Below are 27,755 nucleotides of genomic sequence, written 5' to 3' on the forward strand. Positions count from 1 at the left end.
CATAAGATATCTTAGTATTTTATTGTAAATATATCCTATAACACATATAAACTGTAAAGGGGGAAAAAAATGGTAGTTAAAAGAATAATACATTTTTCTTGCCAGATATGTGAGCTCCTTCAATATCCTCAGGAAGAACTGTGGAATATTCATTCACTGAAGAGTCAATCTGGTAAAATCACTTGCCAAAAGGCATCAGGAGAATTTACTAGATTTTGCTATAACCTGTTACACTGAATTTTATGGGTTTTATTTAACGACATCAGAGAAGCCAAACCATGAAAACAAAGACTATGGAAAAACTCTGTTCTGTGTCATAACCCAGTTAGAAGTAGTAATACTACTGTACAATTTATATTCCATAGTATATCATAGTAATATTATTATTGTTGCCAGGCAATAACATTTAAATGGTAGCATTTTACTTATATGACTCTTCTCATCTACTGGAGTCTAACAAACATGTTAAACCACCTTTGGAATTGTCTGTCTGACTTCAGAGGAAAGCTGGTGATACCAGAATCACTGAATGCAAGTTAACTCGTATCTCAAGTCAACTGTATACAAGCAGCAAATATTCAGCTAATCCTCTACTATGACAAAGACAGCTCACCAGATATTCTCCCCTTAACAGAACTATCTTTACTACAAAAAAAGATGTGTCCTTGTCTTCTATTAACTAAGACATGGCAACTTCAGAAGACAAAACCCCCAGTCAAAACAGAGCTGCTATATACATTAATACAAAGAATAAAAAAAAGCTGCCAAATAGATTACTGTTCTAATACATGTATAAATATGAACCACAGAGGATGACTCTATAAAAATAAACAGACACATCAACAAGTTTGAAGAAAATTCAACTGTCTCATTTCTCAACAAATAAGTTGCCAAAATACTCTATAAAGCCACCTGCAATCAACCTTTACTCTCAAGCAGTAACAGAATTGACGAATAGAAGCAACCAGTGCAAACTGCACAAAAAGCGCCCTAAAGACCAACAGATTTGATGCATAATTTCATCAAATGTGTGGGATTTATGAACATCAAAACCACAGGAACACTCATATCCTAACCCCAAATACAGAGTGCCATTGAATGAGTACTGTAGTAGGATGTTGATTCAGTGCAGTAGACCTCAATGAACTGCCACATTCATCCAATAAATAGGTTTTTCATGGCTTTACAGGGGACATTTTTGCAATAAAGAATTGTCACTTTACTAGTATCCTCAAAATAATTCTTCTTCTCTACTATTGTTTTCTTCTTCTGTTTGCCCTACCACTAAAAAGGGAAAATAGGAAAAGAAAACATAGTAAATTTAATCTAAAGTAACCCTAGCCAGAGAATCAGAGCATCAGTTGAAGTCAGAAGGGACCTCTACAGATCGTCCTTTCCAACCTCCCTGCTCAAAGCATGGTCAACTATAGCAAGCTGCCCAGGACCACGTCCAGTCAGGCTTAGACCACCTCTGGGGATGGAGATTCCACCACCTGTCTGGGCAACCTTCTCCAGCGTTCAGCTACCTTGACAATAACATTTTTCTTAAGTTTGAACAAGTTTCCTGTATTTCAGTTTATGATCAATGATTCTTGTCCTTTTGCTGGACACCACTGAGATAAGTCTGGCTTCATCTTATTTAGACCGTCCCAACAGCTATTTATTTACATGGATAAGAACTTCCTGAGGCTTCTCTTCTCCAGGCAAAGCAAATCTTAGCTCTTTCAGCCTGTCCTCATATGATCTCCTTCTATGACCTGGTGACCTGCCTGGTGGATGAAGGAAAGGCAGTGGATGTCATCTACCTGGACTTCAGTAAAGCCTTTGACACCGTCTCCCAGAGCATTCTCCTAAGGAAGCTGGCGGCTCATGGCTTGGACGCGCGTACTCTTTGCTGGATAAAAAAAAACTGGTTGGGTGACCGAGCCCAGAGTGTTGTGGTGAATGGAGTTAAATCCAGTTGGTGACCGGTCACACGTGGTGTTCCCCAGGGCTCAGTTTGGGAGGCAGTCTTGTTTAATATCTTTATCAACAATCTGGATGAGGGGATTGAGTGCACACTCAGTAAGTTTGCAGATGACACCAAGTCGGGTGGGAGTGTCGGCTGAGGGAACTGGGATAGTTTAACCTAGAGAAGAGGAGGCTGAGGGGAGACCTTATCAGTCTCTACAACTACCTGAAAGGAGGCTGTAGTGAGGTGGGTGTTGGTCTCTTCTCCCATGTAGTTAGCGATAGGACAAGAGGAAATGGGCTCAAGCTGTGCCAGGGGAGGTTTAGGTTGGATATTAGGAAAAATTTCTTCACGGAAAGGGTAGTCAAGCATTGGAACAGGCTGCCCAGAGAGGTGGTGGAGTCACCATCCCTGGAAGTGTTCAAAAACCAAGTAGATGTGGCACTTGGGGACATGGTTTAGTGGGCATGGTGGTGGTGGGTTGATGGTTGGACTGGTGATCTTACAGGTCCTTTCCAACCTTAATGATTCCTAGTTTTTGTTTTCATTAAAAAATAATCCAGCCACCAAGCCAGGAAACATGAAATTGCTACTCTACCCTTAATTGGTTTAGTGGTGGACTTGGTAATGTTAGGTTAAGGGTTGGACTGGATGATCTTAAAGGTCTTTTCCAACCTATGATTCTATTATAGATGCTCCAGTCCCTTCATCACCTTTGTGCCTCTTTGCTGGACTCACTCCCCTACGTTCATGTCTGTTTTACACTGGGGAGCCCGAAGGTTCACCTTCCACAACCTGCTGAAAACACTCTTCGTAACACGGCCCAGGATGCTGTTGGCCTTCTTTGCTGTACGGCATGCTGCTGGCACATGGCCAGCTTGTTGTCCCCCAAAGCTCACACATTCTTTACTACAAAACTGATTTTCAGCATGTGAACACCCAGCCTGTACTGGTGCAGGGGCTTATTCCTCCCTAAGTGCAGGACTCTGCATTTCCCTTTCTTGAATTTCATGAGATTTTTCTCAGCTCATTTCTCCAGCCTGCCAAGGTACCATTGAATGGCAGCACAACCATCTCGGGTATAAAGCTCTCCTTCCAATTCCCTGCATTGTTAAATAAGGCAAGTCGTCAATGAAGGTGGTTAAAAAGCATTTACCTAGTATCAGCCTCTAGGGTACAACAACAGTGACTGGCCTCTAGATAGACTTTGTGTCACTGATCACAGCCCTCTGAGCCTTGCAGTCCAGCCAGTTTTCATTTCAGCTCACTGTCCATCTATCTAGACCAGATTTAATTTAATTTAAGTTTGTCTTAATGTAATGGGAGACAGTGTCAAATACCTTTCTAAATGCAAGATAAAAAACCATCCACTGCACTCTACTCATCCACTGTGCTCATAATTTTGTTGTAAAATGCCATTTCCTACATAAATTCATGCTGACTACTCCTGGTTGCTTTCTTGCTGTAATATGTTTGGAAATGGTTTCCACAAGTATTTGTTCCATCACTTTCCCAGGGATTGATGCGAGGCTGTCTTGTTTCATAGCATCTGACATATACTCATTTGTATGTCATCCCTGTTTTAGGCCAATTACAGTCTACACAACAATTTGCTCATTGAGCAGACAGCATTCAGGCAAAACTTATATCCAAGTTTTAGTTTATCAATAGCTTTCTTGAAAGAATCTATTATTTCTTCCTGAAGAGTTTGGTATCCAAACCCCTTCTACTAACCTACCTACCATGACAGGTTTTGTAATAAAGTTACAACATTTTCTTCAAAAACACGAAAACATCTTTTTAAATTAATGCAAGGGAAAAAATAAATGCAAAATCAAGCGTGCAAATCTGAATAGTGCCTTTAACAGTACGAATTTCGCATTGTGGCCCGAGAATATCAGATTAAGAAAATCCTGAAAATATTCCTGGCAACAAGATATAGATGATACCACAAAGACAGCTGTCTTTTCTAGATAACAGCCTTAAAGTTTTGTGCTGGATCAAGAATATCTGTTTCCCATGTACACAGCATTAAATAATTTCTCACATCTGTAAGAAACACAACTTTGAGTGTAAAAGAAAACAAAAGTACCATAAAAATATCTGTAAGCATAAGAAATAGAATATGACTGAAAAGATGGTAACATTAAGTAATATATACAGCCTGTTTCACAGTTACTGGAAGTGAGCAACAGAAAATCATGTCCAGAGGAAATCTCATATTCACACAGCACATACAGGTATTCATACTACACTGGCAGTCAATGACACTTTTGTACACCAAAAGTGAATTACATTTTTCCATAGTTATAAGAAGAGAAGATATAAGTGATGCATACCACAACAGTGCGGTTACACCTTTTACTTGAAAAAAGAACCATCCCGATAAAGGAAAATTGCTGCCCATCACTGGTTCCAAATCATAAAACTGACTAGATTTATTGTAGATTTTTTTACTTTCCTGTGAGAATTGGGTACAAGATAATGCCACGAGCAATTTAAGGAAACAGATGTATCAAGAGCTTATTAAGATAAAGCAAATCCTATTTTCTACTATTTTTCATTATGACTGACAAGCAGGTTACTCCGTTTCTGCATTCTTGATTGTAATTGATCTGTACCAAATTAATGAAAAAAAATCATGTATATATTAGAGACAGGACATTATATCAATAGAACAATGATCAGAATCCACTATTTTGAACTATATACCAACACTTTATTTTTAATTCTACTGATCTGTTGTTTAAATTGCTATGTTCTGGAATACTGGAACACATATTTTGAAGTTCTCAAAACCAATTCTGTGGTTGAAGTCTGTTCTTGAGAAATTTATGATGCAGAAGAAATACCATTTAAGATAGACTAGAAGGCTGCCATAAATAAAGATCCCACAAATCTAAATAAAAGACAGAATCCCCCTATTCATTATTAAATAAGCAAACAACATCAACAACTCCCCATCCATCAGACTTCAAAACAAGACTCTAGTACACTAAGCTGATATGTCTCAAACTCAGCATTTCTTCCCTTCTTCATTTCTTCCCTTATGCCTTCAAAAATAACTAGCAATATGTATGGCACATTGGTATTTTTAATTTTTAAATTCCTCCAAGACAGGGAAAAAATGTTAATATGAAAACTTGCATATCTTTAAACTGGAAAGGAACAGAAAGATAATTTATTACTGCAAGAGAAGTACATAGTCTTTATTTGGTCTTTCCATGAAAAATACACTAAGCCTACCAAAAAAAAAAAAAAAGAAGCAGAAAACAATTCATTCCATTTCCTAACATTTGTGCCCTTCACATGTACATTTACAATTAAAACTTTCTGAAAAACAAAAGCACTTATGCTCCAGAGATTTAATATTTAACTCCTGATGCAGGATAATTTCTTATGTTCTCTGGTCCAAAGTAGGCCTATTATCATGAAGCTGAGCTAGCAGCAGCTAGTTGGGCACTATGCCCAAAACTCCTAATGAAGTCCTAATTAATATAAAAGGGAGTTGTACAGACACTTGAAGGAAAAAAAAAATTACATAACAGAGAAAAAAAATCAGATCTACTTCATAATCATTTGTAACATTTGTGCATGACCTATGTTTCATTTCCATTAGCGATTCCTCCACTCGTACTATAAAAGTGCGCTTACTGGCACAGCTACATGTCTAGTCTGCAAGTATTTTTATCAAAAACATAAAAAAACCCCCAAACTTACAACAGCAATAAAAAAAGGATTATACCTACACAAACACTTAGCCATCTCCAAACATAGCCACTCTAAGACTCCAAGGGCAATGTTATTATCTGTTCCTATACTGCTTCTGCCACTGTACCATATACGTACTATTGGACTAATGTTATTCAAAGAAGCCACAAATTTATTGCATCACATAAAACAATAATCCATTATAGTGCTAGCTTTTTCTTTCTTTCTTTTTTTAATTAAAAAAGGCATTCCCATTCCTCACTGTCAAGTAATTGTATAATAAAGAACACACGCACACAGAAATCAGTAAGACGTCAGAACAGGAATCCAGAAAATTCACACATTGGTCTTATATAGTCACAATAACCATATGTTGTTTTAAACAGCTCAATTACGGAACATTTTGTATCACATGTGTTTTAAATTTATTTTACAAAAGAATACTGTATCTGGCTTGCCTTTAATACTCCATGCTGCTTCTGATATACTCATTAACAAGAATCTTCCTCTTATATGTACTACAGCTAAAACTTTATGCACCACTTGAAACAGAAATGACTGCTTAGTCTCACACTGGGGAAAAATAGACATTAAGTGACTTAAGTCCATTCACAAGAATGAATCAATCAAAAGCTTGGACCCATTCTGCTCTTTCTTGTACAAATATAAGTCTTCTACAGATACATAAAGGATCTTGTTTTGTGAAATCACCAATAGTAGAAACAACACAACAACCAATGGGACCTTAAATTCTTCTGCGACTTCTAAGACTATGTTACTTTAACTAAACCACAACTACTTATGCTAGATTAGTATTCTGTAGGTATGTGTGCTATTACACTCAGTCAACTCCGCATTTTAATCACTGTAACCTTCCAAAAGTACAATGCTGAAAGTATAAGAGACTTGATACCAAGATTCAAAACAACGTCATACCACCTTTTATTAATTTACTGATTTCTGTGGCCTCAAGAGTTGCAAAATTTGCTACCAGTTCCCTTTCAAGAAGCAATAGTTTGGTAAAAGACACAGAAATGCGTGATGTCTACACAACAAATGTAAATAATCAAGTTATTGTACCGTACCTGATTGCCATGAAGATCTAAAACATCAAGATTTTTCAGGTTCTCCAGATTTGAGATCTTCTTTATTCTGAAAGATTTCAATTATGACATATTTTTCTTATTAGATAAGAAGGATCTTTCATTTTCCAGCTAATACAGAACTTAGCCATTTGTTACTGCCTACCATGAGTAACAGAAAAATAACCAAGTTCTGAATGATTAAAAAAAAAAAAGAATAAATGAATGAGTATGCCTTAGACCACCACCTTCCTTTCTGACTGTCAATAATGCAATAGTGGCAGTATGTACGTGGCTCTTCTAGGAAGATGAAAAGGGAAGGAATACTTGCACCACTAGAAAACAAAAGTCAACAACCAACTTACCCAGATACCTAAATAATAATAAAAAAAAAAATTACTGGCAAACAACTAATTCCAAACGAGTTCAAAGAAAGCCTATAGTGACACAGGCTTTTGAGAGTTTGTTAGAACACAGAATTTAAAAAAAAAAAACCAAACCACCAACCCCCCAAAAAAGCCACCAAACCTGAAAGCCACTAGCCCTTTCTAGACAGTATAGATCTCTAGATTGGGCAGTATTTCTTCTCCCCCTGTACAACTTCACTGTCTTAAAACTTTTCTGTCCTGTCCTATTTTCTCAGATTCCAAACCTAGGTTATTATATAACTCAATAGCATCATATACTGGCTGATGATATTAAACATCACGTGTATTATGTATTTGCTTCAAGAATAATCAAAGATCACATATAGATCAAGCTGAAAACAAGTTGCTAGCAACTGTGTCTGACTTTTAATCATTTATGAGTATGTCTTGTCCTAACTACCTCCAAACCACACTTCTATGTAAACAAACTATACAGCAGTCAATGTAGTTATGATTTGGAAAATAATTCCTTAAAGCACCTTAAAATTACAGTTCCCATGTCCCAATATTCTGCTATAAACAAAACTAATTTCTACAGATGAGATTTTTGATATAAAAGCTATAAACTCTAGTAACATACAGCACTACTGAAAGTTGTCAGTTTTGAATACAGGCTGAATTAGGAGACACATTCTTTGTAATCTGCACACAACTGAAGTTCATTTACCAGTTCTTCCTTTAGCTGAATACAAAGAAAATAAGGAAACTGAACAAAATCAGGGCACAACCCTTAGATGGGTGAGCAATTCCACAGGTACTTCTATCAAATTGTTAGAATTAAAGGCTACAGGATTTGAACCATATTTTTAAAAAGTAATACAACTAGCAAGTTGTATCTCCCAGCAGAATAGAATCTATAAATAAGCAATAAAATCCATGATTCATCTGTCTGATTTTTTTCCCACCTAAATACATCAGGCAGAAATACTTTTTATAGGTTATAAAGAATCAATGAATACTTTACATGATGTGAAAAGCGATTCCACCTGTCACACAAATCTAAGAACACATATTTAATAGCCGATCTGAACAGCAGATTAGATGGAAACACATGAAATACTTCAGAACTGTTGCTAAAATTTACATAAGAAAGGAAGCTTCTGAAGAACATTACGAGCAAAAACTGTGTGCTTCCTCAGTGGGATCCCTAACACTTCACTAGTGTTAGGGACCAGCTCACTCGTCTCATAGCCAACACAGGACGAGAGGAAATGGGCTCAAGCTGCATCAGGGGAGGTTTAGATTGGATATTAGGAAAAATTTCTTCATGGAAAGGGTAATCAAGCATTGGAACAGGCTGCCCAGAGAGGTGGTGGAGTCACCATCCCTGGAAGTGTTCAAAAACCAAGTAGATGTGGCACTTTGGGACATGGTTTAGCGGGCATGGTGGTGTTGCGCTGATGATTGGACTGATGATCTTAGAGATCCTTTCCAACCTTAATGATTCCTAGTTTTTACTTTCGTTATAAATAATCCAGCCACCAAGCCAGGAAACATGAAATTGCTACTCTAATTGGTTTAGTGGTGGACTCGGTAATGTTAGGTTAATGGTTGGACTGGATGATCCTAAAGGTCTTTTCCAACCTAAATGATTCTATGATCACAATCTGAAAACTCTGTAAGTAACAGAAACAGTGACAGATCACAGTTGTTACACCGTAAAGAAGTTAGTTTTATTATTTTTACCTGTTCTTTCCCAACAAAAGGACTCTTAGGGATCTCAGAGTTGAAAGCCCACTTATTTCCTCTATCTGGTTATCATATAAATCTAAGAAAACAAGATGCTGCAGATTAGAAATATTTTGGATCCGGGTTATAAAGTTATGTTGGAAATTCAAAAGGCGAAGATGATCTTCCCCATCGATAATTGGGCACACTGTCAGTTTTTGCCTAGAAGGAAAAAGAAACAAAAAAACACCCCACATGTAAGTAACAAATTGGTAATCCACCTTCTACTGATCTACTCCTACTGAACTGAAGAAAGTATATTGATTAAGGTAATATTAAGGTAATTAGGTTTGCTAATTAAACTCTGTAAATAAGGCAGTAACTCCTTACCATAAAAAGGTTAGCACAAAAATATAGCAGAAGTGCTTCCAAAATTCTCTGAAAGCCTGTCCTCTTAATCAAGAGATTTGCTTGTTAGATGGAAACTACATGGAAGTTTCATGTTGTGACTACATTAAAATTTCAACAGACACAGCCTGCCAATTTTTAATTTTTTTCATCAGATACCACATAAGCAGCCTGTTTAGATCAGAATTCAAAGTGCTCCATGTCTATGCAATTTTTCTTTGGTTTATAGAACTTTAAACACTTATTATTTCAGGTATTTCAGATCTAATGTGAAAAGTAAAAGATAAAGGAAATTATGCTGAAAATGGTTATTCTTATTATAGGATTATTCCAGAAGGAGTCCTACTGACCTGACAAAACTTTTTGGACTACATGAACCCTACTCCCACCAAAAAAAAAAAAAAAAAAAAAAAAAAAATTTACAATTAAATATCTTTCTGATAAAACTATTTTTTGTGTCCTGGTTTAAGAAAAAAAAAAAAAGAGACCATTCTACAGTCAGTGCATCAGATTACAACTAATGGAGACATAGTCTAGTTCTATAGATTACTTGCATGACCTTGCATTCGACTCTTAAGCTAGCTCCTTAGTTTACAAGAAAAAGCCCTAACTGCTTTAGATGACTGCTGTATGGATATATTAATCACAAAGACACTCATACACAGTTTCTCTATGGGACATGGTTCTTCTCTCAAAAACACACAAACAAAACACAACAAAACCAAACCCACCACTCATACCATTGACCAGGCATTACCAGGATACTCATCCCTTTAGACCACCAGACACAAGAGCCACAAGCTCTGGTGTGTGCACTCCATAACCTTCTCACCTTTCCAGGGTAAGTCTGTCAGAGTTCAGTATTTTTTCTTCAGCAGTACGTTGCAATACAGGAAATGTTATTGATGAACTGCTCCCAAAATTTGTGTTATCTATCAGAAAGTCACACAGAAAATATATGAACTACTTCTTTGTAAAATCACTTAATTAACCACAGATAATAAAAGCAGAATTTTCTTTCTTATGAAAGGAGTACACAGTACATGAAAGCGCATTTTTCCTCCATTCAGTACTTTGAGTTATCAATTTTCTTTCCTGCCATTTTTGTTTACACCTCTCTACATCCTCTTTCCAAAGTACATCCATTTGTTTTGTTTCTGAGAGATTTTTAACAACAATTTGTTGTAAGCAGATATCTTGTAGATGCTTTTGTTTTGATTAGAATTACCCAATGGTGTTTTAAGGTAAGGCTGTATAATTGTTTCACAATTTCAGTATCTGAACTTAAAGAAGATATCATCTAACTTAAGATGAATTTAGAGACACAGATCAAGTAGATGTTCATAGAACTAGAAACTAAAGCACTGAAACATTGAAACAGTCCCACTCAGCCACAAACAAATACAAAGTCTTTTAATGGTAAATGCATGCAATACGTAGTAATCATTGGTATTACATTTCACTCCATCATCCAGAAAGAAACAGGCAGCCCTTTAAAACATATTTACAAAGCTATCCATCATTACCCATTTTGTTAGTATAATGGGGAAGAGGGAGGTGACTAAAAATACCTGCAAAATGCATCAACAAATATGTTCTTCAAGCTTATTTGGAAAATGATCCACTGAAAAATATTGGTCAAAAATAGATCATAGAATCATTTAGGTTGGAAAAGACCTTTAAGATCATAGAGTCCAACCGCAAAATCATCATGCATGCATACTACCACAAGAATATAGGCTCATCTTCTATGTGTTTGCCCCCCCTCCTTTTTTTTTCCTCTACATCCTTCAAATAAATCACTATGTTAACAGAAAAAACATTAATTCTTCAATAAACAAAGACTAATTGTTTTACTACTATGGAGAGGTCATTGTTGTCTAAAATATGCCATTGGAAGAGATACCTAGAAGTAAAACAATTTGTTGTTCAATTTAGAATCTTTTCAGTGCTGCTCTCTAACATTTTATCACTAGCTACTCTAACAAACCAGTATAACAACCAACATTTTCTATGTATCCTTCAAAGTGAAAAAAAACTGTGAAGGAAAAAAAAAAAATCAAGACCAAAAATAATCAATTAACATTGTTGCAAAAGTCTTAAATTAGTTGTGTCTCAAGTTTTTAAGCCAATAAACATAGAACCAGAGACTTAATCAGTCAGAAACACCACACGATGGCAGTGACTTTTTTCTTCTAATGTCATCCTCCTAAAGGCATGCGTGAAAGATCCCTATTACTGCCCTTTTGTTAAAGGAAGGTATATAAAAAGACTAAACTTAAATGCCTGTATTATATTTTGGAACATATTTCTAGTGGTTTGCTGACAATGATCTATTAACCTCTCAATACCCAAAGGGAACAGCAGGCAACACTTGCTATTCAGTCATAGATTCTGACAGCCACAAGAAGCACATCTCACAGGTCATAACTTTTCAATAAGACACACAGTTTAAAAGAAAAAAAAAAAAAAAAAAAGATGACTAACACGAACTTTTCACTGTTACCTGAAGCATGTGAACTAATACTGTGGCTGCTTTGTCGGGATCTGGATTTTGTAGGTGTATGAATAGAAGACTCGCCAAATCCTGATAAAGGACCTGTATTCTGCTTCAATTCCAAACCAGAAAGTTCTGTCAGACTGGATGGTACTGGAAGATATATCTGCTTATTACGCACCAAAGGACTTAATACTCTTTGATCTCCTGTGGGGGGAACAAAACCCAGCTGCAGACTTAAATTTACTCCATAATAAGTTGCATGATATCCCTAAAAATCAACCCATTCCGAACAGCTGTTGGTCTTTTTTTTTTTTTAACCAGAATGAATAAAGAATGGCCATAATAATTAAACTATCTCCTATCTTAACCAATCACTGTTTTTATGACAGTCAAGCAGCAGCAGTGTGGCAAGAAGTGTTGTGTTTCAAGGCTCTTCCAGGCTTCACCACAGTTAGCAGTGGTATCACCAAATGTCTTGCTTTTCAAAGCCAAAAGCACAGAAGCACAATAGGAAAACTATCTCTCAGCAGGGTTCCAAATTAGAAACAAATTCTGTCTAAATACATTAAAATGTTAAACATGCAATAAAATGTTACAGTAGAGAATTGTGTGGCTTCTGAAGGAATGTATAGTATGGCACTTGATGATTGTGGCTTTGTAGGCAGAAGAAAGGATGCTCTTCCATGGACATAATGAGGGGCAAAAAGTGATCAAAAAAGCCATCGGCATTAGGCAGTAGAAGGATAGCAGTTTCAGGATGTGATGCAGCAGTAATTATACTGAATTACTGTAGCCAGTTAGGAAAAACTGTCACTCATATATATTCTAGTCATAATACAGTTTGTCTTTACTGTTCAGTTAATAAGAAGAGATACAAAAGACAAACAAATGAAACCCTATCAAATATCACCTTGCCTTCCCGAATAGTTTTTTTCCAGATCATGCTGCAGAAGTCTATTGTGGAAAGATGACTGTTCTTTATTTATCCTGAATTCAAACTGTAACACAATATTGAAGACAACTGTTAAAGCTTTCAAATGCAAATAACATTTTTACACAGACAAACACAACCTTAGTAACAACTACAGTTCTCAGAAAACTCTGCAAATGCTTTAAAAAAATTAAATAATTGCTCCAATAAAAAAAAAGGATTCATTCTATTAAGACACTACAACTGAAAAGTTTCACTCTTGCAAACCAAAATGAAAATATGGAAGTCAGCAGCACATTCATCTGCAGTTGACTAAATAATGAAAAAAGCCCCACCCTGTAAGGAATACCACAGTTACAGGAGGAAGAGAGGTACAGATGGAAGCATAAAAAAGTCATATATACACATATTAAGTTTATGGCAGGCTATAGTACATCGCTGTGTTTTTACTTTATGTATCTTTAATAGGATGAAATAAGTTACCAAACGACTATCAGATACATCAGATATTACATTAGAAGTGAACACACTACTACTGAAAAGGCAATTCCTAACTGAAAGCATACAGATTTGGCTGTATGATACAACTGCATTAATTAGGATAACTATTGAAGAAAAGGTAGTAATTACTGGTTTGCTTTTATCTGTTATTGATGAGGTCTGGATAACCAGCTGAAGACCACAATTATTAACCTGCAAGTTGGAAGAAAAAGAAACAGTATATTATGGTTTTCAAAAACACATAACAATACAAAAAGTCTAATATAACTTTTTTTTTTTAAATAAAGGTATTTTCAATAGCAAAATCGCCAAGAAAGAACCATTTTGCAAAACTATTATGAAGAATATGTCACAGCACTAAGTAACACTAAATAATTTCTAGGTTTTTTTAAAAAAAACAGTTTTTAGTTTTAAAAAATACACTGAAAGTGTGACTTTCATGAGGACGTTATGAAGAAAAAAAGTGTTTACGTTTAAATATGAGAAAAAAAAAATTAAAGGCAAAACATGCTGGCCTTTTAAATGGATTTAGGTGACAAAACGTAGCACCTACCCGCTAAATAATCACAACCTTTAACAGAAATATTTAACCAAATGGCTTCTATACCCGCTGCCCAGCAAATAACGTAAAGGAAGCTTCCTCACGCCCGTCACGGCGCAGGGAAGACCGAGCTCCCGTCGCCCGGGCTTGCCCCACTGCCGCTCCCCACCAAGCGGCGGGGGCTGCCCTCAGAGGCCTCCGCCAGCTGCGAAGCACCCACCCGCGCCAGGCCCGCGGGCAGCCGCCCCCCTCCGCGCCCCCCGCCCCGACACGGCCCGTCGGGCACAGCCCCGCAGAACTGCCCTCAGCCGCCGCCCCGCCCCTCCCCGGGCCCGCCCTTCCGAGGAGCGGCGGGGCTCGGCGGGGCGCCCCGGCGCTGGTGCGGCACTCGCGGGGCCGCACCGCCGGTCCCCTCCCGCACCCCACGCACCGGCGGCTGAGGAGAAGCGGCGGCTGCCACCCGCCGCCACCCCCCAACGGGGGGCACCTACCGGGCTGGGCGCGGCGCGAGGGCCCCTGCCGGGCCGGCACTTGCTGGGCACCATCTACACCTGCCGCCGCAGCGCCTCGCAACGCCTCGCACCTCCGCCCCGGCCGCCGCCCCTGTCGGAAATCGCTCCGCCGTTACCGGGGCAACCGCGGCTTCCGGCCCGCTCCCGGCAAGCCTCGCTGGCGCCCCGCCCGCCGGCTGAGGCGGGAAGCCGTGAGGCGGTGTGGCGACCTGCGGCCGCTCCGCTGTTCCCCGGTGCCCGCTCCGGGAGCCGCGCTGGGCACCTGCTGCCGGGGAGGCGGCCTCAGGTAGCGGGGCGGGGGTAGGGTTCGTGGAGGCGCGGGAGGGGGCCTCGCAAGTGCGCGGCTGTCCGCCCGCCCCGCAGTAAAAACACCCTAACGTGTTGGTATTTTTCTGGTTTCTAAATGCAAGTAACTCCATATGAAAAGCCTTAAAAAGACAAGAAGCTGGACGGAGATTCCCGATTCCCGTTCTGCCTCAGGAAGTTGCCTTGCAGGCACGTAGTTGTCACAAAATGTGAAAATCTGGTGGAGAGCTTGGGTGCAGATGCGGTGCGCTGAGGGACCCGCCTGCTGCCCGACCAGTACTGCGGTCTTGTGTCGGCTCTTGCTGCTGGCAGGGCTGTACCTGCTATCCCCAAGCAGCTCCTGGAGCCCAGAAACCCCACAGATGGGGAGTGGATGCTTTTAAACACGCACGTCTAGAAAAGCAACGGCGGGGCTGGCTGCGCGCGGAAGGCCTGAATCGCCTCACAGTGCCCCCCCCCCCCCCCATCCATATCCCAGGTTTAGCTTTGTGTATTGTCATTTTAGTTAGCGTTTGCCAAAAGGCTGATAGAAAAAATAAAGTAATAATGGCTTACTTGGTGAGAAATATAAAATATAGGTGTGTGTGGGGGGGGTTTATGGTATGTAGACAACACTATGCCAACAATGAATGTGCCATAAGAAACCTGTGAAAGTTTTGCACAGTTGAGGTTCATGGGATTATAATCCTAACCGGGTATCTGAAGCTCAGCTGAGATCTGGGTTCCCCTCTGAGGGACTTGTCTACATTATTCATGAGTTACAAGTTTTCCTGCTTAATCTCTGGTGGTAGTTACGTATTATAGAACATCGCTATATTAAAAAAAAAAAAAAAAGAAACATTAGCCTGGTAATTTCAGTGGAGATCTAATCAACACAGTGTTTGAAACTACACCAATCTTCATCCATGCTAATTCAACATTATTAACATATTGTAGCAAACTAGATAATAATGATAGTAGGACTCTTCAAAGAAATGAGCTAAACATAGACAAGGCCAAAGGCCAATTCTGCGCAGTGACCACTGGTAAAGCAAAAAACCTGCTCTATAAAATCAAGTTCACTTAACTTTGACAGGAGTCATCAGATAAACTGAAACGTCTCTCTCAAACATCATTTAGGTTCGCTGTAGCACAAAATAGTTTGTTGCTCCTGCTGGTCCTGACCTTGTTCCTACCCAAGGAGGCAAACCACTCGCATGAACTCAAATACAAAACCAGACCCACAATCCCTGTATGTACTCTCTCCTAGAATGCGTATTTTGTGTTTGTATTTCTGCTCCCACTTGAAATCAATAGCAAAGTGATGCCCTACCCAAGACTGATTACAAAACACTGTTCCATTAGCAGAGAAGTAGAAATTTGGTTAGTGATGCATGCGAGCGTATTTCATTAAAAAAATATTTCATTGCTTAAGGCACGTTAAAAAATAAGCCAAACCCCCTGAGGCAGAGCGGTAGTTCATTATGTGTTCATGCCAGCGGCTCTGACTCACGAGGGCTGTTTGTCACAGTGGTGAGAAGAACTGGCCCCTGAATGCAGTCTCACTTTTTGCCAATCCAAATTTTTAAGAAAACATTGAAGCAACACAGTGGAGTACAGTTCAGATGAATTCAGATGAATTGTACAGACAAAAACAAGGACGCCACAAATAAGGTGGTGGCTTAAAGATCCTACCTCCATTTAGCGGTTTGGGTTCAGAGAGTGTTGAAATAAGGATCTCCTCTGACTGAAGAATGAATATTTGCAGGGTAAATTGAAATGGTTTAGATTCTAATCCTGAAGACATGTTAATGTCACTTTAATAGCTGAAACAGTCCACTGAAATAGAGTGCAATCGTCTTTAAGTTCAAAACAAATCAATGCATAAGCATTTCAGAAAAAGGGGCCTCTGTATTTTAATAAGTTCTTATGGGAGAATGTTTTTATTCTGTTTAAGTACCACGCAGAACCACAGAGGAGTGCCCTACAAAAAATAACATATATCCAGTCCTGCTCACTCGTTTTTCTTATTTCCAAATCTCATCCTCGGCATTTAAAACGACACTTACCGCAGCGTAACCTTTTCGAATTTCTTAAAACGCCACGCTGCAGCGAGGACACAGCAGCGCAGCCCCGAGGCTGTACAAGTTGATGAGCAGCCGGTTGTTTTCTGCTGAAATGAAAGCACCCGCCACTCAGTCGCCCACCAAAAGCAGCCCGGACTGGCCGGCTGGCGCGGCGCCCCCGCGCTGGAGGGGGGCCAGGCCCTCCCGCTGCCGGGCCGGGCCCGCCCGGGGAGTGGAGCTGGCAGCGCCGCCCCAGCGCCGCTCGCCGCCGGAGAGCCGAGCCGAGCCGAGCCGAGCCGAACCCAGGCGGGCGGCTGCCGCCGCGGCCCGGGGCATCGCTGCTGTGGCGGCGGGCTGAGCCCGGCCGGCGGCAGGGCGCGCTGTGCCGCCGAGCGCCATGGCGCAGCGGCAGCCGGCCGCCCCTGAGGGCCCCGAGGCGGCGGAGCCCGGCGTTGGGGTCGCCAGCCCGGAGCTGACGGCGGGGAGCGGCCCCGCGCAGATCCGAGTGGCCGTCCAGGCGGCCGCGGAGGAGGAAGAGGAGGAGGAGAAGGAGGAGGAGGGCGGCGGCGCGCCGAGCCCGGCGGTGCGGGGCGGCGGCAGCTGCAGCGAGGAGGACTCGGGGCGGTGCGGGCGCTCCAGGTGAGCCCGGCGGGGCGCGGGCCGGGCGGCGGCGGCGGCGGCAGGGAAGGGGCCCCGGCCGGGGGACGGGGGCTGTGCGGGGCGGGGAGCGGGGCCGCCGCGGACACCCACGGAACGGTGCGGCCGCGGCTGATGCAACGCCAGCGGGGAGGGGTGGGGGACGCGGGAAACCCTCCAAGGGGACGCCCGGCAGCCGCGGGGCTGCGGTGACTCCGCCCGGCCTGCGTGCCCCCGAGGGAACGGCCGGGGCCGGGGCCGGGGCCGCTCTGTCCCGTCCCGTCCCGTCCCGTCCCGTCCCGGCTGCCCGGCGCGGCGGGCGCCGAGCCCCGTCGTAGGCGCGGAGCGGGACGTGGCTTCCCCGCAGCGGGAAGCGCCGGGCTGTGGTGGCCCCGGCATTTATAGAATCATAGAATCGTTTAGGTTGGAAAAGACCTTTAAGATCATCCAGTCCAACCATTAACCTACACTACCAAGTCTACGCCAATCAAGGGTAGACTAGACTAAACCATGTCCCAAAGTGCCACATCTACCCGTTTTTTGAACACTTCCAGGGATGGGGACTCCACCACCTCTCTGGGCAGCCTGTTCCAATTCTTGACCACCCTTTCCGTAAAGAAATTTTTCCTAATTTCCAACCTAAACCTCCCCTGGCGCAGCTTGAGCCCATTTCGTCTCATCCTATCACTAACTACTTGGAAGAAGAAACCAACACCCACCTCACTACAGCCTCCTTTCAGGTAGTTGTAGAGAGCAATAAGGTTTCCCCTCAGCCTCCTCTTCTCCAGACTAAACAACCCCAGTTCCCTCAGCCGCTCCTCATAAGGCCTGTGCTCCAGACCCTTCACCAGCTTCGTTGCCCTTCTCTGAACATGCTCCAGCACCTCAATGTCTTTCTTGTACTGAGGGGCCCAAAACTGGACACAGTATTCCAGGTGCGGCCTCACCAGCGCCGAGTACAGGGGGACAATCACCTCCCTGCTCCTGCTGGCCACACTATTCCTGATACAAGCCAGGATGCTGTTGGCCTTCTTGGCCACTTGGGCACACTGCTGGCTCATGTTCAGCCGGCTGTCAACCAACACCCCCAGGTCCTTTTCTGCCAGGCAGCTTTCCAGCCACTCCTCCCCAAGCCTGTAGCATTGCATGGGGTTGTTGTGACCCAAGTGCAGGACCCAGCACTTGCCCTTGTTGAACCTCATACAGTTGGCCTCGGCCCATCGGTCCAGCCTGTCCAGGTCCCTATTTCTGTTTGACTGCCTTTGGCAGAAGGGGGTTTAGGGTTGGTTGGTGTGGTGGTGTGGTCTGGTTTGGGGTTGGGTTGTTTTTCCCCCGTTTGTTTTTTTATTGCATAGAACGGTAGAGATTTTCTTCAGTGGAATTAAGACATGGACAAGCAGCCCTGTTCTGTGGCTTTGGAAACAAGTTGACCAGACATGAAATCAAGAGCAGTTTAAACGTAGAAGAAACTACCACTTTATAATCTACTCCATGCTTTATTGTTTGATAATGCCAATAGTGTTGTCTGTAGTTAATGATAAGTTGTAGGACTTATCACTGATGCCTGAAGTTGCGTTGATGTTTACCAGAATCTCTTATTTCCAAAACAAACATCCAGGATTTTTGTACCAGAAAACTGCAGAGAGGCAAAGCTCACTACTTGTAGTTCGTCTTGTGTTTTGTACTGCAGATGCAGTAGTAAACTCAGTCACATAAAGATTTAGGTACAGTAGCATGAATTCACGTGTTCTGTTTGAAGATCAGTTGTTTCTAATGGATTCTCTAACTTCATGTCCTAGCACTGACTCAGAAGGAACTGCATGCATTATCTTAAATTACAGAGGGAGGGGGAATTTTCTGCAGCTGCCAAAGTTGTCAACTATGCACTACAGAAACAGGAAGGGAGCATAGCTAGACACAAGTAAAATGTTTAAACTGAGTCTACTTAGTCTTTCCACAATCATATGTGACTTGTATTTTTATAAATCAGATGTGTACAGCAGTCTACAGGGTTGCATTCCAATTACTGATTTCTTAAATTCAGCATATTTTTTACATTTGTTTTCTTTGACAATGTTACTTGTGTAAGAGCTTCTAGCCCTCGTCTACACTAGAAAAAAGGGTGGTTATTTTTTTCAAGTTTTGTAACACATAATAGCTAACTCTTAAATGCCACTTATTTAATCCTCTACAGTAGGTGCTATCTTCAGAAATGTTTGCTGACAGTGCTGATGTATATTCAGTTCTTGTGGAGGTTGCCTTTTTGTAAATGGCCTCTTCCTGATCCAGGAAAGGCCAGAGGTATTGCCACGGAGAGAAGTATAAAGGCTTTGCATCAAAAGTAGGTGAGTGGAGTTCACACGTGCTTTTGCCATTTACATGTAACCTTAGCTAAGGATTTACTTTCAGGAATCCAACATCTGATAGGAAATTATTTAGCGAAACATTTGGAAAATTGTCAGTGATGGTCTGAAACTGCTGGGAATGAGCCATTTCACTCTCCAGCTAAGCTAGCAGATGATTTAGATTTTTTTTTTCCCCCTCTATTTCTAGGTTTTATAACTTAAGAAATGAAAACCATTTCCTCATGGTCAAGACACCATAGTTCTTCAGGCGATCTCTCAGTATTTGTGATACTCAGTCCTCAGCCATTTAGCTGCCAGGTGCTTCAGATTGTTCAAAACAAACAGGTGGTTGTCCTATGCATAAAGTAAAGCTATTCTTGCTCAGCTTAAGTTTATTTTGGGTGCAGACAGATACAGGAAGAGCTTGAAAGGTGAATGTGTTTATGATGATGTCAGTCTAAAATGTAATGTTTCACAACAGAAATTGGAATTTAGTGATTGCTGTAGCCACATGTCCTATTAGTAGGCACTCAGTATTGTGTCCACTAGTTTTTTGTTAACAGACTTGCACTGCCTTTGAGTGATTGTACTGTTGGACCATCAACTTAATGCTGTACATTGTATTGCCGCATAGTGCTTATTAATAGAATACCTTATTCTTTTTGAGGCTCAGCAAAACATTGTTAAAAGGTTAGACTCTATCCAGACAATTTAATATACTGTTTGTGAGTTTTGATATTTAAACCCCAAAATCTATTCTCTATGCAGATATGTGTTTAGTTTCTTGTGTGACTAATAGATGAGTCACCATGTTAAAAGGTTGTTTTTCAGTCTATCCTGTTTTGACAAGCATATCCATCACAAAGATCTGAATAAAGAAATAAGTAAATTAAAAGTTGTGAATAACTACTAGGCTTTTTTTTTTTTCATCAGTGTTGACTGACATTGATTTATCAACTACCTTTGTAATAGAGTTGGTACCCTAAAGGTACTACCAGTTGATCATTACATATTAAATGGAGCTAGTTACAAATTTCTGCATTTGCTGTAGGTGGAATTTCCATACAGTGCTTAGTGAGGGCTGTTGTAAGAGCCCTAAAGATTTTGTAAAAGCTGAGCCATCTGCCAAATACAGAAATGGTGTATAGTTCAGACTGTGACTGATATTTAATTTAGAGAGGTGAAATAAATGAGACCTATTTCACTCTGATTCAGTGTGTGAACACTGTAAGGATGGTACTGATCTTTGCAAACATGCAGTTCATTTTTATTTTTCTCCCAAGCATGATGCTTCACTTTCTTTCCATCCGAACCTTCCAAATAGCTGCAAATGTCTGTACTAATAAACCCTCTAAAAAAAAAAAAAACTATAAGCTCCATCCTGAATTGAAGGTAAGCTTTTCTTAGCAGAGTGTGGATATGTAGAAATGCTGAAGCGTTCTAAGTTTCTTGTGCCCACACTAGTTCTGAATGGTAGTGAATGAAAAATGAGAAGTAGTGGGGTAAGGGAATATCATGAATGAAAAATAAACACTTAACCTTGTTTTTTTCTTCCCTCTGAGACCAGCACTCACAGCTAGCCATTACATGTTTTTTACTATCTTAATCGTAACTTCATCTATTATCCTCTAATTCTGGCATTGTCAAATAACTTAAATTCTTTTTCTCGTACTTTCACTCTTGTCATTCCTTTGAACTGTACCCCATTAAGTGGTTAGGGAGATTTTTAACAAGGAGACTAGGATTGTGTGAGTGAGTATCCATGTCTATCTGATGTGTTGCCGTATCATCAGAAGAACCGTAAGAAGCAAATAAATTGTTAGCTTCAAAAAGCCAGCTCCCAGAGAACTGCTGTAACTTGTCACACGTGGGAGCGCATTCCCTGTGCAGAGCCATTGACCTGAACAGTATCAGCAGATGCACAGCGAGCACCTGGCAAGGCGGTGCTCCTGCCTGCGCCCAGGCACGGCGGCATGCCAGTCAGCATTAAGATCAGTCTCCAGTTTGTCTCTGGGACAAAACTGCCACAAGGCAAGGTGATTTGGTAGCCTGCAGCCTCCCTGCCACATTGCCCTCTAGTGTGATGCCTGCTCCCTTGTTTAACGATTTCACAAGCTCTGCAAAAGCCATTTATGACAATTTTGGGAAAATGTGTGGCTCCTCCTTTTTTGTTGCAGAGATACATAGGAGACCAAAGCATTACATGATTTATATGGTCTAGGGAGCTTAGTGGATGATTTTTTTTAATCGTTTTCTGTTTTTCTTTTTTTTTTCTTTTTTTTTTTTAATCAGAAACATTCATGGTGGTCCCACAGCAAAACTAGACTGCTAAGAGCTTTAAAAAATAAAGGCTCTGGCTTAAGATAGACTTGTGCATTATAGTTCTTCTAGCAAGATCTATGGCTGTAGTCTGTGGGTGAACTATTTGCCTCAATGGTAGATAACAATTTAAATGGTTGGTTGTATTTCAGCAACAAACATGTTGCTATAACTGTATGTGGCAAGAAGTTTATCTCAAACCCATGGTTGCAATATCTTTTTTTGGGATAGAATGCTCAGTAGTGCTGCATTTTGCACAGATACCTAGACAACATGATGGGAGGGGCGGAGAGGAAATGACAATGACTTCTTAGCAACCTGCATATGTGCGCATACATGGCTGTTCCTGAGGTACACGAGCAGCTACTGCACCAAAGTCCCTAATCTGAAATGTACGTACAGTTTAAGCCCCTTGGTAAACTGCTAGTTAAGTTACTCTGTCACTCTGGAAGTGACCTGTAAAAAGTGCAATAGTCCTGTCAGTCTTTCTTACTCTCGGGATACTGGCTCCTTCATTCATGCAGTGATGAGGATTGAGAAATCATGATTGCATCAAGTTGGAATATTCATTCACTGGTATGTGACACTACTTATGAAGCACGTAAATGTCAAGCCTATGTTTCGTAGCTTCATACTGAAGAATAAAACACTGTCACTGGAGGAACTTTGTATAGCACCAAGTGCCTGTGCACCTGCATTGCATGTTTTGGTGTAGGATTTGAGTTGGCAGAGTGTTTTCAAGATGCTAGTGTATATGTCTCATTGTTCTACACTGAGATTAGCTTTTAGAACGAGCTCAGGAACTTGACTCCTTGTGCTGACTGGAAAGCTTCATCCTCTGAGCTGGCCTCCTGCCTCAGAGGGATAGGGCGATACCTGTTCAGTGCCTATGTACAAAGTAAGTTGGAATAAACATTATGGTTATGCCTTTTCATTTTGAAAGACTATTTGAATCTAATATAAGATGAACATCTGTTAATAAAATTATTTAATGGTTTTCCAGTGGTGGGGAAAATGATGACTCAGACCAGAACTGGAAACCACCAGAAAATGACCTGATCCAGAAGTTAATAGCACAGATTGAATATTACTTCTCAGATGAGAACCTTGAGAAAGATGCCTTCCTTCTAAAGCATGTGAGAAGAAATAAGATGGGCTATGTCAGTGTTAAACTCCTCACTTCTTTTAAGAAGGTAAGCTAACTTTTTAAGACTTGAAGTGCCTTGTGTAAGCCTGATGAATCTAAAAACATTAGGAGAGATTAGATGAAAATAATGTATTTTACAGAGACGGTTTTACAGTCGCCTTTATCTACCTCTCCCAGGCATTGATTCAGTTTTGATGTGATGGTTAGGTTTGTTCTCACCCAGAGCTTCAATTGCTGAACTCGTTCACAATTGGCTAGGGAAATCATAGGCTTTTAAGTAACTATACTTCTAAATTCTCATTCTGGGAGAGAGTAGGGCATAGTAAATGGGACACTGAATAAAATTTGTTTCTGGATAAGCTACTCATGAGTAGCTAAGTAATGGTGGTAAAGTTACTTTCTTGTCTCTGAGAAGGGATGGTGAATCTGACCTTTACAAATGTATGGAGATCCAAAAATCAAGAGTAGTAGAAAGTATCTGGTAACTGAAGTCACTTAAAGGTGAGGTGGGTTTTATTCTTTTTTTTCTTTTACGTTAGGAACTCCTATGTAAATATGTATATGTAACTGATTTCCAAAATTACATTAGAAACACTTTGTCAAGATTCTAAATCTGATGGTTTTGCAGAGCTATTCAGTCTAGAAGTTAAGGCACTCCCAGCTTCTTCAGACCACTTCAAACAGATTATACCAGTAACAGATAAACTCTTAAGAACACTCCTCGGAAACGGTGAAGTTTGGGGGTTTTTTTTGAACTGAGATTTTTGAGGGAGGAAAAATCAGTTCAATAAAAATGAAGTCCCAAATTTGGCAAAACTACTTTTTTTGGCAAATTTAACAAAATAAAACCCAGAGAACGGGCATTTTGGTCATGGTTCAGACCTAGATATGGAATGATCGAACATCACTTGAGCAGGCTTTAAGATATAACGATTTTCAGTTTGAGATTTAGTGTCCATTCCTATTTCCAGTAGATTCAACATGACATGAGCTTTACAGGAGCTCACCAATGCCCATTATAGCAGGAAAACTGTTTACTTTCTCACTCAAGTCTGCTACATGGAACTTAAATCCAGGTTCCTGTTTGTAGACTGGAGCCTGCATCTGCCTTACACTTTCTGTAATTAGTTTGAGTGGGTTTGATCAGTTGTGCTGTTTAACCTGTGTCTGTCTTCAAGGTAAAACACCTTACCCGTGACTGGAGAACCACAGCCTATGCACTGAAGTACTCGGACACTCTTGAGCTCAATGACGATAACAGAAAGGTTAGAAGAAATACTCCAGTTCCAGTGTTCCCAAGTGAAAACCTCCCTACCAGGATGTTACTGGTGTATGATATCCACATGATTTCTGAGCTGCAGGCTCGTAGCAATCAACAAGAAAATGGATGCATGCAAGAAAGGATAATGGAGCATCTCCTCAAAGCCTTTGTAACTTTTGGTGCAATTTCATCAGTTCGTATTCTCAAGCCTGGTAGAGATCTCCCACCCGGTATCAGGAGGGTCAGCAATCAGTACGCCCAACTAGGAACTCAGGAATGCGCGCTTATAGAATTTGAAGAAGTAGATGCTGCCGTACGTGCTCATGACTTCATGTGTGCTGAAAAGAAGGAGACCGGCATGAAAGTAGTCCTAATAGGCATGAAACCTCCAAAGAAAAAAGTTCCCAAAGACAAGAACCGTGATGAAGATACCAGCAAGAGTCTTAAGAAGGCTAGATCTCTTAATAAGAGAGTTGAGGAACTTCAGTTTGTTGGTGATGAATCTTCAGCAAATAGCTCTTCTGACCCAGAGAGTAATCCTACATCACCGTTGTCAGGACGCAAAAACCCTGCAACAAACACCATGAGTAATTTGAGCCCTGTCATTCACCCAACCAACCATGTGAGTCCTAATGTGTCACCCAGATCAAGTCCTTGGAACAGTCCATCTTCACTAAGAAAAGTAACCAAAAAGTCCCCACTGGCTGAAGACAGCAAGCTTAACCCAAGCGCTAGCCCTGAAATTCCAAGGAAGTGTACAGATTATTCCTCAGATAGCAGTATCACTCCTTCTGGTAGCCCCTGGGTACAGAGGAGAAAGGCTCAAACTGTAACACAAGAGAAGAGTCCCAGCAGCAGCCCCATGTTAGCTCGGAAAATACAAAATGCAGACGGTCTACCTGTAGGGGTGCTGCGGCTGCCTAAAGGTCCTGATGGCACTAAAGGATTCCACAACGGATGTGAAAGAAGGAAGGCTACGAAGAATGAATAAATCATTCTTTAAAAACATTTTCACAAGTCAGTCAACTGCTTTTGTTCAAGCCTGGTGAAAAATTGTCACTTGAGTGACTGAGTTAAGTCAGTATTTAATGTTAAAAGATTTTGTATTCATATAGAGACTTTATCATTTTTATATTTGTATATGCACTTAACAGAAGCATAGAATACTTGAGGTTGGAAGGCATCTCTGGAGATTGTCCAGTCCACCTCCTTTGCTCAAGCACGGTGCACTACAGCAGGTCACTTAGGGTTTTGAGTATCTGCAAGGATAGAGACTCCCCAACCTGTCTGGGCAATGTGTTCCCACGTTCAACCACCCACACAGTAAAAAAGCGTTTCCTTACAGTCAGGTGGAATTTCCTGTGTTCTGGTTTGTGCCCCTTTTCCTGTTACTGGGTATCACTGAGAAGAGCCTAGCTCCATCTTCTTTACTCCTTCCCATCAGATGTTTAAAAACATTGATGGGATCTGCCCCCTGAGCCTTCTCTTCTCCAGTCTAAGCAGCCCCAGCTCTCTAAGCCTCTCATATGAGAGATGCTCCAGTCACTTACCGTCTTACGCACTTATCTAAAGCAATACCCTTATCCACATTTTTTTTTTTAATGTATTAGTTTGAAACAGGCATATAAATCATTCATGTAACTACATTATTTGGAAAGCTATGATCCTGAAGAGCATTGTATAAGTACTTAACAGTTTAGCAGTTGTATTATGTTAAGCTGTGGTACATTACCAGCCTAATCGTAAGGAATAGAGGTTTTAAAGACCTTCTATGTTTGTCTCAAAAGGAACTCTGAGAAACTTAGGCCACAGTGAGCAGTTGCTCTCTGCTTGCATACGTCTCCAAAGACAATGTTGTTTAGTAGGACCAAAGTGTGTATTTTCATTTGATGTGAATAAAGACTCCAAGCATTGAAGACTGTTCTGCAAGTGTTATCTCGTATAATCAGATGGAAATAAATGAAAATATTAACTTGGTCTAGATCTATTTTGTTTACTTAAAAAATAAGTTCAGCTGTACCTGAATAAATACTTAAACCTCATCTTATGCCATATGAAATCCTAGAACTAGTTACTCAGAATTTCTATTGCATTTGGGGGAAAAAAAAAAGGTCCTCTGCCCCATTACTGATGATTACTTCAGTGGTGATGCTTCACTCTGACTGTATGTCACAGACATTTTCATACAATATTATAAACTAAACAATGGTTATCTCACTGTTAACTCTGAATTAAACAAGCAGGCTCGGGAAGAAGCACTTGAATTAAAATTAACTACAATCCTACCTGAAGCCAAAGAAGGAACCTCTGCAGTTTTACTTAAAATAAAAGTTATACTTCTGAACCATAGCCCAGTGATAGTAAGAAGGTAAGGTTTCAGCTTCTCATGTACAGCTTGAGAACTGTGCATGACAAAGTTCTAATCGGACAATGATTCTTCATTCCAAAACTTGTCCCCATCCTTTCCAACTTTCATTTCCACTCGTAAGTGTAACACTTCTGCCGTGTAAATAACTGCAGTAACACACACTTAGAAACCAATATGCAGAAATCCCCCGGTTCTGTGTATCATTCTTTAGTGACCCAAATACATTCCTGGTTCTTTTACTTCACACAAATGGAATCCTCCAAGTTACCTCCTGACTTCCGTTACCAGCCGAGACACTATAAACACTTAAACGCAAAGCAGCGGGGTTTTTTTAAATGGGCAGCGTGCCTGCAAGTATCTAAGTGACAGGGTAAGTACACGGTCTTGAGAAGAGTGATGCCATGACTCTAGATTACATGTAACAGCACGGTTTTGCTATGTATCCAGAACACTGTTGTTTCATTAATAATTATGGGAGGGTTTTTTTTTTAATTATAAAACTATGCAGCATCCATGTGTCATCATGTACCAAACTGTTTAGGGGCAGTACTACAACTGATGCAAGGCAGTATTTTGAAGACACACAGAAGTCAATTAAATGGAAATATTGAGAACTACATAGAATCACAGAATCGTTTAGGTTGGAAAAGACCTTTAAGATCATCAAGTCCAACCATTAACCTAACATTACCAAGTCCACACTAAACCAATTAAGGGTAGACTAGACTAAACCATGTCCCAAAGTGCCACATCTACCTGGTTTTTTTGAACACTTCCAGGGATGGTGACTCCACCCCCTCTCCGGGCAGCCTGTTCCAATGCTTGACTACCCTTTCTGTGAAGAAATTTTTCCTAATATCCAGTCTAAACCTCCCCTGGCGTAGCTTAAGCCCATTTCCTCTCATCCTATCACTAACTACGTGGGAGAAGAGACCAACACCCACCTCGCTACACCCTCCTTTCAGGTAGTTGTAGAGAGCAATAAGGTCTCCCCTCAGCCTCCTCTTCTCCAGACTAAACAATCCCAGTTCCCTCAGCCGCTCCTCATCAGGCCTGTGCTCCAGACCCTTCACCAGTTTTGTTGCCCTTCTCTGG

At 40.9% G+C, this 27,755-nt stretch overlaps 2 protein-coding genes across 3 annotated transcripts in view; one reads left to right on the forward strand and one right to left on the reverse strand.

Moving 5' to 3' along the window:
* The window catches only part of LRRC49 (leucine rich repeat containing 49), a 63,213-nt gene extending 48,947 nt beyond the window's left edge, over positions 1 to 14,266 (reverse strand). The window contains exons 1-7 of one of the 2 annotated variants that reach the window (XM_075714152.1): positions 14,213 to 14,266; positions 13,310 to 13,372; positions 12,659 to 12,746; positions 11,755 to 11,952; positions 10,081 to 10,180; positions 8,859 to 9,062; positions 6,748 to 6,814 (exon numbers count right to left, since the gene is read on the reverse strand). In XM_075714152.1, the coding sequence (XP_075570267.1) occupies positions 6,748 to 6,814; positions 8,859 to 9,062; positions 10,081 to 10,180; positions 11,755 to 11,952; positions 12,659 to 12,746; positions 13,310 to 13,372; positions 14,213 to 14,266 (774 nt within the window). The remainder of the gene's footprint in view (positions 1 to 6,747; positions 6,815 to 8,858; positions 9,063 to 10,080; positions 10,181 to 11,754; positions 11,953 to 12,658; positions 12,747 to 13,309; positions 13,373 to 14,212) is intronic. The other variant, XM_075714153.1, reaches the window with a different exon arrangement.
* A 2,715-nt stretch (positions 14,267 to 16,981) lies between these two features.
* LARP6 (La ribonucleoprotein 6, translational regulator) lies at positions 16,982 to 25,283 on the forward strand. Its single transcript, XM_075714513.1, has 3 exons — positions 16,982 to 17,223; positions 22,888 to 23,077; positions 24,210 to 25,283. The coding sequence occupies exons 1-3, from the start codon at positions 16,982 to 16,984 to the stop codon at positions 25,281 to 25,283; spliced, it is 1,506 nt and encodes a 501-aa protein (XP_075570628.1).
* Positions 25,284 to 27,755: the final 2,472 nt, after the last annotated feature.

Source organism: Pelecanus crispus, chromosome 7 (assembly GCF_030463565.1).
Source record: "Pelecanus crispus isolate bPelCri1 chromosome 7, bPelCri1.pri, whole genome shotgun sequence".
Classification (NCBI taxonomy): domain Eukaryota; kingdom Metazoa; phylum Chordata; class Aves; order Pelecaniformes; family Pelecanidae; genus Pelecanus; species Pelecanus crispus.